Genomic DNA, 18,057 nt, shown 5'->3' on the forward strand with positions numbered 1-18,057 from the left:
CTGCCATTGTCAAATTCATTGTGATGTGCCCTGAGGTTCCTATGCAGTAGTGCATCCCAAAGGGATATTTTGTACCCGCTCCGTCCCAAAATAAGCGAGTCGCTTATTTTCGGACGGAGTGAGTCATTTATTTTGAGACAGAGGGAGTATGTAACTGTGTGCCTTGTACATACAACATTTGGCTGATCCCAAGAATGCCAAAAGAAATGGTAAAAAAAATCTCATCCTCCCTCAGGACTGCAGTTCTCAACTTGTTGGAAACTCACATCCAACATCTGCTGGAATATGAAATATGATAAAGCAAAAAGGAAGGAAGACTGAAACTAGTTCTTTGTTGATTTACAGTAATCAGGAACAGAATGTGTGCAGAACAAGTTTGTAACAAGCCAATTTGGCGAGCATGTACAGAAACACAGCAAAGCTGTAACAGCCAATTTGGCGAGCATGTACAGAAACACAGCAATGCTGTAACAGCCAATTTGGCGAGCATGTACAGAAACACAGCAATGCTGTAAAGAGTCAGTTTGACGAGCATCTACAGAACACAGCAAATATGTAACAGAAGCGCCAGCCAAAGGCCTTCACCATACACAGCAAGAAGGCGCACACAAGAAGCAGAACGCAGGGTTGGAGCTTATACCATGCTGAAAAGCATGCGGCATCAGATGAAGAACATGCTGTCCTTGAGACCAGCGTGCACCTCGGGCATACCCCGGAACAGGGGAGCACCCGCGGGGACGGAGGCCGACGATGATGGCCCGGGCTCCTGGACCTGGAACTGCTGGGACACCATCCTGCTGTCGTAGTAGTCCCTGCCGCGGTAGGCCGCGGTGTCGGCGTACTTGATGGGCGCCGTCAGCGACACTGGCTTGGTGCAGCGAGCGAACATGAAGCACATGCTGTACACCAGCTTCTGCAGGTCCACGGGCTTGAAGCCGTGCCCGTTCTTCAGCATGTAGTAGTGCGTGGGCCGGCTCGTCCCGTGCAGCCCGTCGTGGCTGCAGAGGAAGAAGTCATCGTGCGACCCGTCGACCACAACTGTGTCGACGACCGTGCCAGGGAGCACATTGCCATTCGTTGTCTGCAGCTCGTTTTCGTCCTTGGGGAACAGCCGCGTGTTGTGCCGCTTCTTGGCCACGACAACTGTGATCGTCGGCGAGTAGTCGTCTTCGCAGATACCCTTCTCCATAGACACTAGCTCCTTGTCAAGGACCATCTTGAACTGCTCGTCGCTCACGCCATCGCGGAAGTAAATGATCTTGTCTGGCTTGAAGCCGCCGTTCCTTTCCATGTAGACTTGGATGAGCTCCTTACACATGGTACCGAGGTTATCGATCTCCTCCGTGCCGCGCTTCTGGGCACGGATTCTCGGCACGTACTGGCTGGCGCTAGGGCAATCCATGGACGCCACAACAGCTGCTATCGACAGACTCACCGTGTCTCCTGGAGGCGGGTGGTTCACGTCCGCGCCGATGAACATGAAACGTGAGCCAGTCACCTTTGGAAGCTGGTCAGATAGCTGCATGTTGCTTCCCCCGAGCTTGATGTTGATCTTGAGGGCAAGGTTGGACAAGTACTGGTCCTGGCCCTTGCCTTTGTTTGCGAGGTGGCTCAACAGACACTGGGTTTGGATCCCCAGCTCTGTCTCGCAGATCATCTTCAGTATCTTGTACCCACGGTGCTGCTCAGACATCGGGCAGAAGAGGAGTTGCAGCTTCTTCTGCGTGCGCTCCTCCGCATCCTTCTTCACCTGGATAAGCTCCTTGCGTAGTTTGCCCGGATCAGATAGCACTGACATTGCTGACCGACGCACAACACAGTCTTGTCCGTCCATCTGAATGCCAAGGTTAAGACACTTCCTGACAATATTGCGAATGAACTTGTCTCCATCAAGCGGCCCTTCCTGGCCAGAGTGAGATGGCGTTGCACTTGCACTGAAGTCGAGAATGCCCCAGCACTTCAGTACTTTGCCGTCTACCAGTTTCATCCAATTCATGAGGTTCCACTGGCAGTTTTTCTTGGTGATATTGTAGTCGCGGCGGCCAGTGGAGGAGCCGACTGTCAGGGTGGGGGGAGCAAGAATAGTACCCGTGACTTCTGTCATCTCTCTGTTCAATGTAATGTTAAATTGCTGGCCTCTGCTACTGCTGAAAGTAAAGTGATAATTAGTGACTGATAATAAACATGAGTTCAGTTTGCTAAATTTTTACAATTAGATCAGATCCTTTCTTGAATGAAAGGCAAAGATCAGTTCTGTCCAAAGAAAGAAAATTCCAGAAAATACTTAGATACAAACATGGTTAAACTTCATTTTTATACTGAATCCAAGCATGGTTAAACTTCTTTTTTTTCAATTAGCATCTATGTTAGCACAACTTTCAAGTTTTATTCTAGATGTACTGTTTACACAGAAAAAAACCATTGAACTGAATAGCTAGCAAAATGCATTGCATTGGATTTAACAAATAAACAACACGTATAGATTAAGTCGTCAGGTTTGACAAAAAGAAAGAATGCATGGTCAGGCGTTTACAAACAGTAGAAGGGCACCCAAACTCAAAACAGTTACCTGCAAGGCCCTTCTGGAGGTTTTACCATATCCAGAATCCTATCTTTCCGGGCATTTGATTCGAGTGGCTTGTCCTTTGGCTTCTGCTTGGAACCCTTGAGTGTATTGTCCTTGGGATACTTCTGCCGTCGATGAAGAGTACAGAGCTCAATCGGGACATAATTTGGTCTGCCATTTGTCGTGCTCAAGTCCAAGCATGGAAGCATCTTATACTGAATCTCCACTTCATACTGCTCACGATAATACTCAACAAGCTTATGGGGGGGCTTCCCTGAATCAAAGTCCTCGAATGTGATAAGTTGCGCAGGCTCGGCTGTCAAACCTTGAACCTTGTACTTCCGAATTCTGGTCCCATTGTCTTTCCCTTTGGAGGACTTCTTCAGGTAATTCACTGTGATACAGAGGCCTTTCAGCTGACTCTCCAAATATTTCTGTTGCTTCTCGTCTAGAGCTGTTTCCATGTCAAAGGGAATATCAGTGTCAAACCGCTTCACCAAGTGCTTAACAAGATCCATAACACTGCTTCCATCTCGGCAAAACTCCATAACTGAATAGTCTACGCACAACACCAGCCCTTGCTCGGTGGCTTTTAGGGTCTGCATGGTTCCTTCCAGAGCTTCGGTAGTAAAGGCCCCATGAGAGCTGATCTTAGGACGCTGCTGCTGTGAATAAAATGTCTGACCGATGATAATCTTGCCTGAGCTAGAGGCCTCACGCACAATGGCATCAAGAGCCGGCAAGATCCCTTTAGTCACAGGCGGCCGAAGGGGTTGCCTCAGCTCCAGGTCCGGCTTGAGCACTGCTGATACATTGTAGGTCCGTGACCGGACTTCCACTGGATATACACTTTGTGGCAGTTTGGCAAAGGTGAACAGATGGCCCTTGCCATCAGAGGCAGCAGCTAATGAATATGGAGGCCGCGCAAGTATCTCCAAGAGTTTAGCCGTTGCAAACCTCTGATCTGAAGTCTCAGAAGAATCTTGGCCAAGCTCGATCCCATAGCAAAAGATAGTTGATCCTCCAAACTCGATTCTGAAGTGGTTCACGAGCAGTTTGACTTCTATCTTTTCAAGTGGACAGCCTAGAGGGGAACAAGAGCAGTTAGAAACAACGAAGGTTGCAAACAAGGAAAACAGTAATGTGGCGTGCTGTCAGAGAGGGAGAAGTAAATGCAGAAGAAAATGTAACTATATGGAGAGGAAACCGCTCATCCTTTTGAACTTCAGATAGTAAATGCCTCCCACCACCACCGCTCCGCAATTCATTTCGTACCCCTACTACTACAAAGGGTGACCCCAAAAGGCTCAAAGTTGTTTCCCATGCTGACTCCAAACCACAGCATGAAGCAACTTCTATTGACCCATGCATGCAAGCCTAACTTGTGAAATACACACACTCGTAAGAGAACAGTCCCAAAAAGAATCAGATACAGGTTTTCACTGGTGAAAACTGTGATGCTTTCCTGTCTTCGGATAAAGGATACAGTAGTTAAATGATGTTCTGAAACTACAAGGTGACATACCAAATTCTAGTGTTATCTGACAGGATTTATTTTTATCTCATATGCTATGCATCATCTAAAACAACTATTACCATAACAAAATTGTGGAACAGAGGTTACTAATAACAGTTTAGAAGTTCAGTTAGCATGTAGACGAGTTCATCACCGTATCTTCCACTTTTTCAAGCAAAACAGGATTATAATGACCCTATCAAGCTAGGAATCAAACACTTCATATGGATTCAAGACACAAGAGAACAAGATGGATCAATAGCTGCTATAAGTAAAGCTGCAATACAGACAATGCAGCTAAGGGAACTTGTCAGACAGAGAGATAACCCTCATTCCTATTTATCTTAATCTAGAAACCTTGGAGTACACACAGGCGTTCATAATACTACAACAGAAGCGTATAAAACTTTAGAAACTGCATAATCATGAGACAATGCAGGCATGCAGCACATGGAACTTATCATACAGAGAGATAAACCTCAGTCTAATCTATCTAGATCCATAAAGAATGAAGTACATTTGGGCATCCACAATACTACAAACAGAAACATATAAAACTTCATGTACTGCATAATCATGAACCATGATCAAAATAAGAAACAATATAAGATTACACCGATGCAAATGCTACTCTAAATCAGCACACAACTAACGAAAATTGCAATCACAGGCCTGTAGCTTCAAACAAGACAGCAGTCCACGCTACTACAACATGGACGTCTGGACAAACGAATCGCCTTGATCAACCACATACGTGAAATCAAACAGCATAGGCTCTAATGACTAACCATCACAAAATTGCTGATCACGTGATCGATCAACTCCGCCCATGTTTCGAACATTTCCGAGGAACAACCGAATCATGTCAGAGTTCACAAGGCTCGCAAGTACAATCAGGAAACGGTACTTGTTGTTGGATTTTGTGGATTTCTCTTCTCTAGCCAGGAAGCTAAGGGGGGAAGCTAGGGATTTCTGGAAGAACCTTATCTCCCGATTCATTCCTCTTTGTCTCAGTATATACAAACTACATTTACATTTTAACCCTTCTCACTTTACTATTTGCAACTAACTCCTCACAACACTCCCCCTCAAGATGGGGTGAAAATGTCTAAGAGCCCCATCTTGCCACACAACTTAAAGAAGGATACAACACTCACGCCCTTTGTTAATACATCCGCAAGTTGGTCTCCAGTTTTAACAAAACCTACTTGAAGTACTCCCTCATCAAGTTTCTCCTTAATAAAATGTCTATCAATTTCGATATGTTTTGTTCTATCATGCTGAACCGGATTGTTGACAATGTTGATTGCGGCTTGATTATCACAATGGAGCCTGAGTGGTCCTCCTTTAAACAACCGAAGTTCAGTTAATAATAATCGAAGCCATAACAACTCACATAGCCCTGAAGCCATGGATCGCAGCTCTGCTTCTGCCGTGGATCTGGCGACAACACTTTGCTTCTTACTCCTCCAACTGACTAAATTTCCTCCCAAGAAGATGCAATAACCTGAAGTGGATCTCCTGTCATCCAAGCACCCAGCCCAATCAGCGTCTGTGTATCCCTCAACTTCTAGATGCCCATGGTTGGAAAGGAGAATTCCTTTTCCAGGACAACCTTTGAGATACCGCAGAATTCTATTTACTGCATCTAGATGACCTGATCGAGGATCATGCATATATTTACTCACGAGGCTTACAGCATATGCAATGTCTGGTCTAGTATGGGATAGATAGATTAAACGTCCCACAAGTCTCTGGTATCTCCCCCTATCAACAGGTTCTCCTGAATTGGCTGTAATACGAAGGTTTGGCTCAATTGGTGTGGCAGCTGGTTTACTTTCAAGCATCCTAGTTTCAGCGAGAAGATCAAGCACATATTTCCTTTGAGAGATATAGATACCTTGAGCTCCATAAGCTACTTCTATTCCCAGGAAGAAGTGGAGGAAGCCAAGGTCTTTGACTTCAAATGACTTCGCCAACATTTTCTTCAAGTTCTTTATCTCCACATCATCATTCCCTGTGATCACAATGTCATCAACATATACGACCAATACGACAGTTTTATTTTCGTGGTGCTTAAAGAAAAGGGTATGGTCAGCATTGCTTTGTCGAAAACCCAAAGTGCAGACTTCCTTGCGAAATCTCCCAAACCAAGCCCTTGGTGACTGTTTAAGTCCATAAAGTGATTTCTTCAATCTACACACTTTACCCATTGTCTCAGGCCCACTGAACCCTGGTGGAATCTCCATATAAACTTCTTCTTTCAAATCTCCATGAAGAAATGCATTCTTCACATCTAGCTGAAACAACTTCCAATTGTTATTTGCTGCCACCGAGATTAAAGCTCTGATGGTGTTCATCTTTGCAACTGGGGCGAAGGTTTCATCATAGTCCACCCCATATGTCTGGCTATAACCTTTCGCCACAAGTCTCGCCTTATATCTATCTACTTTCCCTTCGGGTGTATGTTTTATGGTAAACACCCATTTGCAACCTACCACTTTCTTGTTACAAGGAAGTGGAGTAATTACCCATGTATTATTCTTGTCAAGAGCAGACATCTCCTCAAGCATTGCTGCCCTCCATTTTGGGTTTAATTTTGCCTCCTGCCAGTCCCGTGGTAAGGGTTCTGCAGAATCCAGCGCTGCAATAAAGGACTTGTAAGAAGGACCAACAATGTCATAAGAGACATAGTTGGAGACATTATAAGGATCCAATTTAGAGGGCAATTTTCTGGCACTAGCTCGTGGTTGCTTTCTATAAGCTATTGGGACATCAAGGTCGTCATATTGAGAAGAGATGTTACCACTGTCCAAGGAAGGTCCAGTATCACTAGTTTGAACTTGAGTATTATCTTGTTGGTCAGCCTCCTTCTCTTGCTCACCATGTTGCCCATAAGCCTCAGGCTCAGGTTCCAACACTTGCATCCTTTCCTCCTCAATACGACGTCTTCGTGTATACACCTGAATCTCCCTTTCCTCATTTGGTTTTGGCCACCGGAATGCTTCACTTGATGTATCATACTGCTGCTCATGTCTTCGTTCTTGCTCTGTTTCCACTGGAATTACCCCAATTATCATCTTTCTTGATGTTGCATCATCTTCGTCTTCCTTATCTCCCCCTGTCTCACAATCTGCATCTAAATTTTCATTTTCATTAGCAAACAAATCAGGGAAGACATCGGTTAAATCCGTCGGTTCACCATAGAATGGTTCCTGCTCCCTAAATACCACATCCATACTCACAAACATTCTCCTTTCAGATGGACACCAACATTTATATCCCTTCTGCTTACCAGAGTACCCCACGAATACACACTTTAACGCCTTTGGATCTAGCTTGCCAACAGATGGTCTATAATCCTTCACAAAACAAACACACCCAAAGACCTTAGGTGGAATCACATATTTTGTTTCACCCGTTAGACACTCTAACGGTGTTTTATAACCAAGTACCCTGGATGGCATTCTATTCATCAAGTAAGCAGCTGTCATTACAGCTTCACCCCACAAAAACTTAGGAACATTCATAGATATCATTATGCAACGAGTGATTTCCAGAAGATGTCTATTCTTCCTTTCTGCCAAACCATTCTGCTCTGAAGTACCTGGACAAGTTGTGTGATGAATAATCCCAAAACTGGATAAGTACTCATCAAATTCCTTGTTCACATACTCCGTGCCATTATCAGTGCGAAATGTTTTCACACAAGCATTATATTGCGTTCTGATCATATTATGAAAATCAACAAAGCATTCAAACACATCGTTCTTGTTCTTCAACACATAAACCCAAGTCACTCTAGTACAACAGTCAATAAAGGTAACAAACGAGCGATATCCATTTAAAGATGGAACTCCACTAGGACCCCACACATCAGAATGTATAACTTGAAGTGGTGTGTCACTTCTATTATCAGACGATGTATAGGAGCTACGTGTTTGTTTACCATATTGACAAGCGTCACATACTAGACTCCCCTGGTTAACTTTACTATAAAGAGTAGGATAAAGCCTACCAAGGGTGACAAAAGACATATGTCCTAGCCTGCGGTGGTGAAGAAGGAATTCGTCAAGTGGTGTAAGGGACGCAACAGCTGCAACCACAGGTGGCACATTATTATCCAGATAATACAGTCCATCATGCATGATCCCCGTCCCAAGTCTTCTTCCAGTCCCAAGTTCCTGAAACAAGCACCATGATGGAAAGAAGATAGCAACACAATTAAGTTCATTTGTGATGCAACTGATGGATAGCAGATTTATTGGGAACGAGGGAACATGCAAAACAGATGACAAAGACATATCAGTGCTACACATAATTGTCCCTGATCCCATAATGGTTTGGGAGGAGCCATCAGCTAATTTAACGGTTTGCTTATTTAAATCAGGAGTATAGTCAATAAAATTTCTGTAGGAACCAGCCATATGTCTAGATGCACCTGAATCTAATAACCATGGTGCATCAATGGACTTATCTATCACAGTGTGAGAGTTGTTACCACCAAAATTTGCTAAGGCTGCAGAGGTAGGCGCTTCAACAGTTGGCTTGTCACCTAGAGAAAGCCCCTTGAATTGACACCACTTCTCCCAATCCTCAGCAGTCATCTCAACACTCATAGTTTGGGTGGTATTTTCAGTGATCACCGACGTGTTTGCTTTAGCAGCAGGGCGTGTACCTCGCCCACGGTAGCCTCGTCCTTCAAGCCCACGGCCACAGCCTCTTCCACGCCAGTCCTGCCCTCTTCCTCTGCCGCCTCCCATTAACTCAGGGCATGAAAACTTCAAATGTCCTGGCTGACCGCACTCGAAGCATTTCTTCTCAGTTGTATTTGATCCCGACCTTTGATAATTTCCACCCTCTGCTGCATAGAGTGCTGATCGCCGCTGCATGATACCTTGCATCACTGACCCGGCTGCCTCTAATTTCAACCTGGTTTCCTCACTAATGATAGCTGATATTGCCTGCTCCAGTGTAGGAAGCTTTCCGCTACCATACAGTGCAGCCCTCCTGTTTTCATACTTAGAATGAAGTCCATTTAGGAAGTCCCTCACACGTCTCTTTTCCGTCCACTTGTTAAATTTCTCAATACACTTGCCACACTCCATATCAATTGGATCAAAGTAATCAATCTCACTCCACAATCTCTTCAACTCGGACACATAATCCACAACTGATTTGTCACCCTGACTCAACCCCTGCAGCTCCTTCTGAATTTTACAAGCAAGCATCTCATTACCGACTCCAGAATATGTACCTTTCAGTAGCCGCCAAATTTCTGACGCCTCCTTAATCCTTTCCACCTGCTTAGCAATTTGAGGTGAGACTGAACTCAGCAGCCATGCTCTCACCAATGCGTTGGTCATCTTCCACTTCTGGCCTTCCTTGGAGTTCTCGTCAGCTGGTTTTTCAATTGCCCCATGTATATAGCCCTCTAGACTTCTTGAGACAAGAATTGTCTCTGCGTGCTCTGCCCAACTTGCATAGGTTTCAGACCCATCTAACTTCACCAGGGGCATCTGCAATGGATGAACCTCCTCCTTGACCTCTGCTTCTGGTTTTGAACTCCCTCCTTGCTTGCTCATAGCCTCGAACAACAATCTGTATTTCTCATCCATGGCTTGCAACACCGCTGCAAGCTCCCCTGCCGTGACTCCCGATGGAGCGGCATCCTTGTCACCCATCGTTGCAAACCTCTCCTTGATGTGCTGCTCTGACCTGGTCTTCAGCAGCCCAGAAATCCTCTTGCTTCAGGACCAAGCACACTTGTGACCTTTGGTGCTTCTTTCTCTGTTGCAACACAACAGCAGCTCCTGCCTCCTTCTGGACACAAATCTTGCCCAGCAACACCACGCAACCACCTCCAGGGAACACTCTCCTACACCTCTGCTTGGCACCTCCAGCCTGCTTCCACACCTACAGTTCTGCTCGCCTCCAAATCAGTGGCTCTCCACCAACTGCTGCCCCAACCGTACACAATCCGTGCGCTGGCTCTCTGCCGGCGACACCCTTGCCGAGGCTTCCGATTTCGAGCAGCCTGCACAAGGCTACAAGCAGGAGCACCACTCCCAGGTCGCACAGCCACCAGCTTCAACTCCAACCCGCTGAACCGCCTCACACCCTGACCGCAGCTCCTTCTTCTATTCGCTCCAGTCCACCACCAGAAGCACTCCTATTCTCTCTTCGACAACAGCAAGGAGCACCACCATTCCCTTGCTCGCCGGCGGCGGCTACAGCACCTGCTCTGACACCATGTTGTTGGATTTTGTGGATTTCTCTTCTCTAGCCAGGAAGCTAAGGGGGGAAGCTAGGGATTTCTGGAACAACCTTATCTCCCGATTCATTCCTCTTTGTCTCAGTATATACAAACTACATTTACATTTTAACCCTTCTCACTTTACTATTTGCAACTAACTCCTCACAACAGTACTACAAATGGTGCCCCCAAAAGGCCCAAAGTTCTTCTTCATGCTGACTCCAAACCATAGCATGAAGCAACTGATCCATTGACGCATTAATTAATGCAAGCCTACTTGTGAAATAACACATCCGTAGAAAAAATTCCAAAAAGAATCACATACAGGTTTTCACTGGTGAAAACTATGATTCTTTCATGTATGTTGAAGGATATGGTAGTTAAATGATTTTCTACATGTCTGAAACTACAAGGTGACATACCAAACAACCAAGGTTCCTCTAGTGCTATCTGACAGGATTCTTATCCCATATGCTCTGCATCCTCTCAAACAATCATTTGCCATCTCAAAATTGCAGAACAGAGGCTACCAACAACAGTTTTAGGAGTTCAGTTAGCATGTAGGCGAGTTCAACACCACATCTTCCTCCCAATTTTTCAAGCAATTCAGGATTGTAATGACCCTATCAAGCTAAGAATCAAACGCTTCCTATGGATTCAAGATACAAGAGAATAAGATGTAGGTACAGCTCTAATACAGACAATGCAGCAAAGGGAATTTATCCTACAGAGTTCATGATACTACAACAGAACCGTATAAAACTTGATATACTGCGAGTAATCATGAACCAGAATCGAAATCAGATCACACCGACGCAAATGCTACTCTGAATCAACACGCAGCCAACAAAATTTGCAATCACAGGCCCGTAATTTCAGAAGGTAAACAGTACGGCTGGAGAAACGCATCGCCCCGATCAACCGTATACACGAAATCAAACAGGGTAGGCTCTAATTCACTAACCATCACGAAACCCTTGATCGATCAACCGCCCATGTCTCGAAAATTTCAGAGGAACGAAGCAAGGATGCCGAGGTTCACAAGGCTCGCAAGTAGAATCAGGGAGCGGTGCTTACCAACAGGTCGAGAAGAAGACGAGCTCGTCGCCTGTGTGATCTCCTTCGGCTCCCACCATGGCGGGTCATACTGCTGGTTGTTGCGACGCTGCTGCTGCTGCGACGAGCAGTGCTGGCCTTGGAAGCCGCCTCCGCCGTGGCCCTGGTATGGACCGTGAGTGCTGTCGCTGTCGACCCTGCCGTGATTCCCGCCGCCTCGGCCGCAGCCCGCGTTGCCACGGCCGGGATGCTGCTGTCGCTGCTGCGCGTGGTCGTCCCGAGGGAAGCGCGAGTCCCGATGCTGCTGTCCATCCTGACGCCCTCGCCCGCTTGGCTCGAGAGGGGCGCCTGCGCCGCCGCCCCCGCCGCCTCCGCCGCGGCCGCGGCCGCTGCCTTCTCCACCGCCCCCGCCGCGAAAGGGGCCTCTCCTGCGGATTCTGACGGGAGTAAAGCCGTCTTCGTCAACCTCAGCGACCTCGCCGCCGCCGCCTCCCCCGTCTCGGCGGAGGCCCACCTGGCCACCGCCGGGGCCCCCGTAGCCGCCGCCGCGCTGATTGGACATCTCCACGCGGAGGTCGGACGAAGCAGCGACGGATTGATGGGGGGGGATTTGGGTTTTTGGAGGATTTTTCCCCTTCCAGAACTTCGAATGGGGGAGACGGTTGGGGGAACGGCGCTGGGGCCTACTTATAGCAGGCGCGAGATTGAACGCGGGGGCGAGCGCGAGGATTTTCAGAAGTGGAAATGACGTCTTTACCTATAGCACGCCCGCATTTCAGTTGGGGTGAACAGGGGCATTATGGGAAATTAAGCTAGTAGTTTGGGTGCGTGTTGGTTGACGCCGTGGACCGGAGGTCAACCATTTGCATTTGTTTCAAACAACCGACCCCCTTTATGACTTGTTTCGTTGGTTTCATCATCAATAAACTGAAATGAGAAGCGAGGGCTAGAGCTACACGGGCCTGGTAGAGGTTAAATTGCACCCTCTTTTATAAAATGCGGCTATAAAATATATTGTATCACTTACTTAACACTAAGTTGTCTAGAAGTGGAGACAGCCCAGGATCACATGGGGTTGAAAGTGCTTCGTTTCGAAGCTCGCTGGCTAAAAGAGGCCCAGTTTAGAAAGAGCTTGAAGTTGTAGCACAGGAAGCACTCACACCTGAAAATGTGACTCGATAGAAGGAGTTGGCGGACGAGTTTGAAAGGTTATTGGAACAGGAAGAAATCTACCATGCTCAAAGAAGCCGAATTGACTAGCTTAACTTCGGTGATAAAAACACTTCCTATTTCCAAAACTTTGCATCGGCACGAAGGGCACATAAGCGTATTAAAAGGTTGAAAGATGATCAAGGTGTATGGCGTGAAGACACTGCATACTTGAATCCCTTGATATCCGATTACTTTGCAGGTCTTTTCTCTACGAAGATAGATGAGCCTAACCCGAATTTGATTGCTAAGGTGCTACCTCAGGTTTCTTAGGTAATGAATGATGAGATGATGAAGCCTTACACAGCTGAAGATGTGAAGAAATCACTTTTCTCTATTGGAGATATGAAAGCACCAGGTGCTGATGGTCTTCATGCAATGCTCTTTAAAAAATGTTGGCATATACTTGGCGACATGCGGACTATGAAGGTGCTTAGTACTATAAACGATAAGGTTAGGACGCCGATAACTGCCACACGTGTGGGCGTTAAGGAATCTGCCCACACGTTCTGTGTGGTGCCTAAGAGGATCAGCCCACACATCTGTGTGTGGGCAAAACAACTAGCGCCCACACGCCTCTTTTTTTTCCTCCCGGTCCCTCTTACACGCGTGCGTATGGGCGAAATAGATAACGCCCACACGCCCGGTACGTCAGGCCTCGTACCTCGTGGTCCCGCACGCCCCACGTGACACTTTACCGCGCGCCCCGCAGTTTCCATGGGCCGTACCCTCGTCCATGTTCGTTTAAGTGCAGTTGCCATGTCGCTGAACTACGGTTGCCATGTCGGACAACTACAGTTGCCATGTTTGCTCAACTGCAGTTGCCATCTCAGCTCAAAGTTCCAGATTGCCATTTTTTGGACAACTACAGCTGTTGCCATGTGTGGTCTGGTCTACTGCAGTTGCCATGATTTCAAAACTTTAGGAGTTGCCACCTACTAACACTAGGTAGTTGTCATGTAGCGCTACAAAAAAGGCATGGCAAAAACATGTTCGGGGAAAAGAGAGAGTTGCCATGTGCTCACAAGCACGCTAGGGCAGTTGCCATTTAAAAAGAAAGAGTTGCCATCTGCTTACGTGCATGCTAGGGCAGTTTGCCATGTACCATGCAAAACATATGGCAACTGACATGTTCGGGTAAAAAGAAGAGTTGCCATCTGCTTGTAATCACACTAGGGCAGTTGCCATGTACATTGCAAAACGCATGGCAACTGGCAGCTTGGGTGTGGGAGAGGAGGCGGGTGTGTGGGCGAGATGGCAAACGCCCACACACCAGCCCTTGTGCGTGACTGAAAACTGGTGTGTGGGCGAACTGCTAAACGCCCACACACCGGCCCCTCCGTGTGATAAAACGGATATGTGGGCGACCTCTCTCACACACCACACACGCGAGTTGTCCTACGTGGCATACAAAATCAGCTAATCCGTGCCAAGATTCATGCAGAAGTTACTGGACGGTGATGGAGGCGTGTGAGTGAATTGGCTAACGCCCACACGTGTGGGCGTTAACATTTCCGTAAGGTTATTCCTGAAGGTTGGAATGATACGGTCATTGTTCTTATTTCAAAGGTTGATGATCCAGAAAAGATAAGTCAATACAGACCGATTAGCCTTTGCAATGTCTTGTATAAAGTTATATCCAAAATGATAGCTTCGAGGCTTAAAATCTTTCTTGGTGATATAATTTCTCCAGTGCAAAGTGCTTTTGTGCCTGGGAGGTTAATCACGGATAACATTCTGTTAGCTATGAAAGTCCGCATACTATAAAAAATAAAAAGAAACGAAAGTTTGGATATTGTGCGGTGAAACTGGACATGCATAAAGCCTATGACCGTGTAGAATGGAAGTTTTTGGAAAGTATGTTGATACAACTGGGATTTCACCGGAATATTGTTGATTTACTCATGGCCTATGTTACATCAGTAAAATATAAGGTGAGATTTAATGATCAAGAGACTGAAGGGTTCATCCCTACTAGGGGACTCCGCTAGGGGGACCCCCTCTCTCCATATTTATTCTTGATATGTGCAGAAGGTTTGTCTAGTTCTTTAGCTCAACAAGAGCAGGTTCATGGCATTGAAGGTGTTCGGGTGTGTAGAAATGCACCATCAGTTTCACATTTATTATTTACTGATGATTCCCTTATCCTTATGAGAGCGGATTTGGTTAATGCAACCTCGCTGAGACAGGTATTGGATGAATATTGTGCAAGCTCTGGACAATTGGTGAGTGAAGGGAAAAGCAATATCTTTTTCAGTCCAAATGTGGATGTTGAGTTAACAGCCCAAGTATGTGAAGAGTTGAATAATATGATTGAGGCAATTTCAGAAAAATATCTTGGACTTCCATCTAAGACTGGTCTTGATAGAAGTGACAGATTTGAATATTTAGTGGAGAGAATTATTAACCATCTTAAAGGGTGGAAGCAAAAGTTCTTATCCATTGGGGGTAAAGAAATTTTGTTGAAGGCTATTATCCAGTCAATACCGGTGTTAGTATGTCTGTGTTTAAAATTCCAAAAAAGATATGCAAAGAAATAATTGATGCCATGTCGAGCTTTTGGTGGGGAGACACTGAGGAACAGAAGAGGATGCATCGGTTTGCATGGTGGAGAATGTGTATACAAAAAAGTAACGGAGGTATGGGATTTCGAGACCTTCATGCTTTTAACCTTGCCTTGCTTGCAAAACAGAGTTGGAGATTGATAACCCATCCAGATACTCTCTATGCAAAGGATCTTCGTGCAAAATACTATCCAGACGGTAATTTGCTTAAAGTAGGAATGAAGAAGGGGTCTTCATGTGAAAGTGCTAGTTGTCGACTAGAGGAGGGGGTGAATAGGCGTTTTTTATAAAAGTCTTCAAAACATGGAAGTTTCGAAGACAAACAATAGAAAAGAACCTATTAACATGTAGCGGAAGGTAGACTACACTAGGCAAGCCATAGTCAAGTATTCAAAGAAGTGAAAGCATGAAGACTAATAGCAGCTAGGTAGTAATGATCAGGATGGAAGATAGTATGAAGCCAATCAGAACAAGTAGTTATACAGTGAAGTCAAACAGATAGTGCAAGCAGGCAATGACTTCATGAAGACAAACTGTAAGTAAAGAGAGAGAGAAGATATAACCAGTCTCTTGGTGAGGACAAGGATTTGTTGGACCAGTTCCAGTTGCTGTGACAACTGTACGCCTGGTCAGGGAGGCTGAGATTCAACTCAGAAGACCACGTCTTCACCTTATTCCCTTGAGCTAAGGACCAGTCCTCGCCCAATCACTCTGGTAAGTCTTCAAGGTAGACTTCCGAACCTTCACAGACTTCGTTCACCAGCGATCCACAATGACTCTTGGATGCTCAGAACGCGATGCCTAACCGGCTGGAGGATTCATAGTCCTCAAGTGTAACAAGTCTTCAGGTCACACGGACAGAAAGACTTCAGTGATGCCAAACCCGAATTTGATTGCTAAGGTGCTACCTAGGGTTTCTTAGGTAATGAATGATGAGATGATGAAGCCTTACACAGCTGAAGATGTGAAGAAATCACTTTTCTCTATTGGAGATATGAAAGCACCAGGTGTTGATGGTCTTCATGCAATGTTCTTTAAAAAATGTTGGCATATACTTGGCGACATGTGAACTATGATGGTGCTTAGTGCTATAAACAATAAGGTTATTCCTGAAGGTTGGAATGATACGGTCAATGTTCTTATTCCAAAGGTTGATGATCCAGAAAAGATAAGTCAATACAGACCGATTAGCCTTTGCAATGTCTTGTATAAAGTTATATCCAAAATGATAGCTTTGAGGCTTAAAATCTTTCTTGGTGATATAATTTCTTCGGTGCAAAGTGCTTTTGTGCCTGGGAGGTTAATCACGGATAACATTCTGTTAGCTATGAAAGTCCGCATACTATAAAAAATAAAAAGAAACGAAAGTTTGGATATTGTGCGGTGAAACTGGACATGCATAAAGCCTATGACCGTGTAGAATGGAAGTTTTTGGAAAGTATGTTGATACAACTGGGATTTCATCAGAATATTGTTTATTTACTCATGGCCTGTGTTACATCAGTAAAATATAAGGTGAGATTTAATGATCAAGAGACTGAAGGGTTCATCCTTACTAGGGGACTCCGCCAGGGGGACCCCCTCTCTCCATATTTATTCATGATATGTGTAGAAGGTTTGTCTAGTTCTTTAGCTCAACAAGAGGAGGTTCGTGGCATTGAAGGTGTTCGGGTGCGCAGAAATGCACCATTAGTTTCACATTTATTATTTACTGATGATTCCCTTATCCTTATGAGAGCGGATTTGGTTAATGCAACCTCGCTGAGACAGGTATTGGATGAATATTGTGCAAGCTCTGGACAATTGGTGAGTGAAGGGAAAAGCAGTATCTTTTTCAGTCCAAATGTGGATGTCGAGTTAAAAGCCCAAGTATGTGAAGAGTTGAATATTATGACTGAGGCAATTTCAGAAAAATATCTCGGACTTCCATCTAAGACTGGTCTTGATAGAAGTGACAGATTTGAATATTTAGTGGAGAGAATTATTAACCATCTTAAAGGGTGGAAGCAAAAGTTCTTATCCATTGGGGGTAAGGAAATTTTGTTGATGGCTATTATCCAGTCAATACCGGTGTTTGCTATATCTGTGTTTAAAATTCCAAAAAAGATATGCAAAGAAATAACTGATGCCATCTCGAGCTTTTGGTGGGGAGACACTGAGGAACAGAAGAGGATGCATCGGTTTGCATGGTGGAGAATGTGTATACAAAAAAGTAACGGAGGTATGGGATTTCAAGACCTTCATGCTTTTAACCTTGCCTTGCTTGCAAAACAGAGTTGGAGATTGATAACCCATCCAGATACTCTCTATGCAAAGGATCTTCGTGCAAAATACTATCTGGATGGTAATTTGCTTAAAGTAGGAGTGAAGAAGGGGTCTTTAATCACATTGCAAAGTATTTTCTTGGGTCTCCAAACTTTTAAAAGGGGACACATTTGGAGAGTTGGTACTGGCGTGCAAATAGATATCTAGAATGATGATTGGGTGCAGGGTAGTCCAACAAGGAAAGTCCTCACAAGTAGAGGTAACAGTTTGGTTGATAAAGTAAATGACCTCATTGATCCGGTTACAGGGACATGGGAGGAGATGATAATTAGGGATATATTCCTTGATGTTGATGCTGAGAGAATTCTAAAGATACCTCTATCTAAACACTTGACAGAAGACTTTGTGGCATGGAGTGTGATAACCCACAAGTATAGGGGATCGCAACAATTTTTGAGGGTAGAGTATTCAACCCAAATTTATTGATTCGACACAAGGGGAGCCAAAGAATATTCTCAACTATTAGCAGTTGAGTTGTCAATTCAACCACACCTGGAAAACTTAATATTTGCAGCAAAGTAATTAGTAGCAAAGTAGTATGGAAGTAACGGTAGTGGTGGCAAAA

The 18,057-nt window shown here is 45.2% G+C and overlaps 2 protein-coding genes across 3 annotated transcripts; both read right to left on the reverse strand.

Annotated features, from left to right (window-relative positions):
- Positions 1-312: 312 nt before the first annotated feature.
- On the reverse strand, positions 313-12,036 carry LOC125539462 (protein argonaute 2). 2 transcript variants are annotated; one of them, XM_048702920.2, is made up of 3 exons: positions 11,416-12,036; positions 2,570-3,650; positions 313-2,144 (listed from the first exon to the last, which is right to left on the reverse strand). In XM_048702920.2, the coding sequence occupies exons 1-3, from the start codon at positions 11,954-11,956 to the stop codon at positions 662-664; spliced, it is 3,105 nt and encodes a 1,034-aa protein (XP_048558877.1). In that variant the 5' UTR covers positions 11,957-12,036; the 3' UTR covers positions 313-661. The 2 variants fall into 2 exon arrangements, with proteins under 2 accessions (XP_048558877.1, XP_048558876.1); XM_048702919.2 differs by having other exon boundaries at positions 313-2,147.
- Positions 4,313-11,383, reverse strand: LOC147986437 (uncharacterized). The gene is made up of 4 exons (XM_087545676.1): positions 8,054-11,383; positions 6,292-7,444; positions 5,983-6,099; positions 4,313-4,359 (listed from the first exon to the last, which is right to left on the reverse strand). The coding sequence occupies exons 1-4, from the start codon at positions 9,764-9,766 to the stop codon at positions 4,313-4,315; spliced, it is 3,030 nt and encodes a 1,009-aa protein (XP_087401802.1). The 5' UTR covers positions 9,767-11,383.
- Positions 12,037-18,057: the final 6,021 nt, after the last annotated feature.

The sequence above is a fragment of the Triticum urartu genome, chromosome 2A, assembly GCF_056163025.1.
Source record: "Triticum urartu cultivar PI428250 chromosome 2A, HENAU_Tu73, whole genome shotgun sequence".
Taxonomy (NCBI): Eukaryota; Viridiplantae; Streptophyta; class Magnoliopsida; order Poales; family Poaceae; genus Triticum; species Triticum urartu.

Coding starts and splice junctions, on each gene's coding strand:
- LOC147986437 (XM_087545676.1), bottom strand. CDS start 9,766: ATGGGTGACAAGGATGCCGCTCCATCGGGAGTCACGGCAGGGGAGCTT. Junction 6,100..6,291: donor CAGTGGGCCTGAGACAATGG/GTAAAGTGTGTA, acceptor TTGTGATCACAG/GGAATGATGATGTGGAGATA. Junction 4,360..5,982: donor AGTAGCTTATGGAGCTCAAG/GTATCTATATCT, acceptor TCTGTATTGCAG/CTTTACTTATAGCAGCTATT.
- LOC125539462 (XM_048702919.2), bottom strand. CDS start 11,956: ATGTCCAATCAGCGCGGCGGCGGCTACGGGGGCCCCGGCGGTGGCCAG. Junction 3,651..11,415: donor GTCTTCTTCTCGACCTGTTG/GTAAGCACCGCT, acceptor GTTCCCCTCTAG/GCTGTCCACTTGAAAAGATA. Junction 2,148..2,569: donor CCTCCAGAAGGGCCTTGCAG/GTAACTGTTTTG, acceptor CTTTACTTTCAG/CAGTAGCAGAGGCCAGCAAT.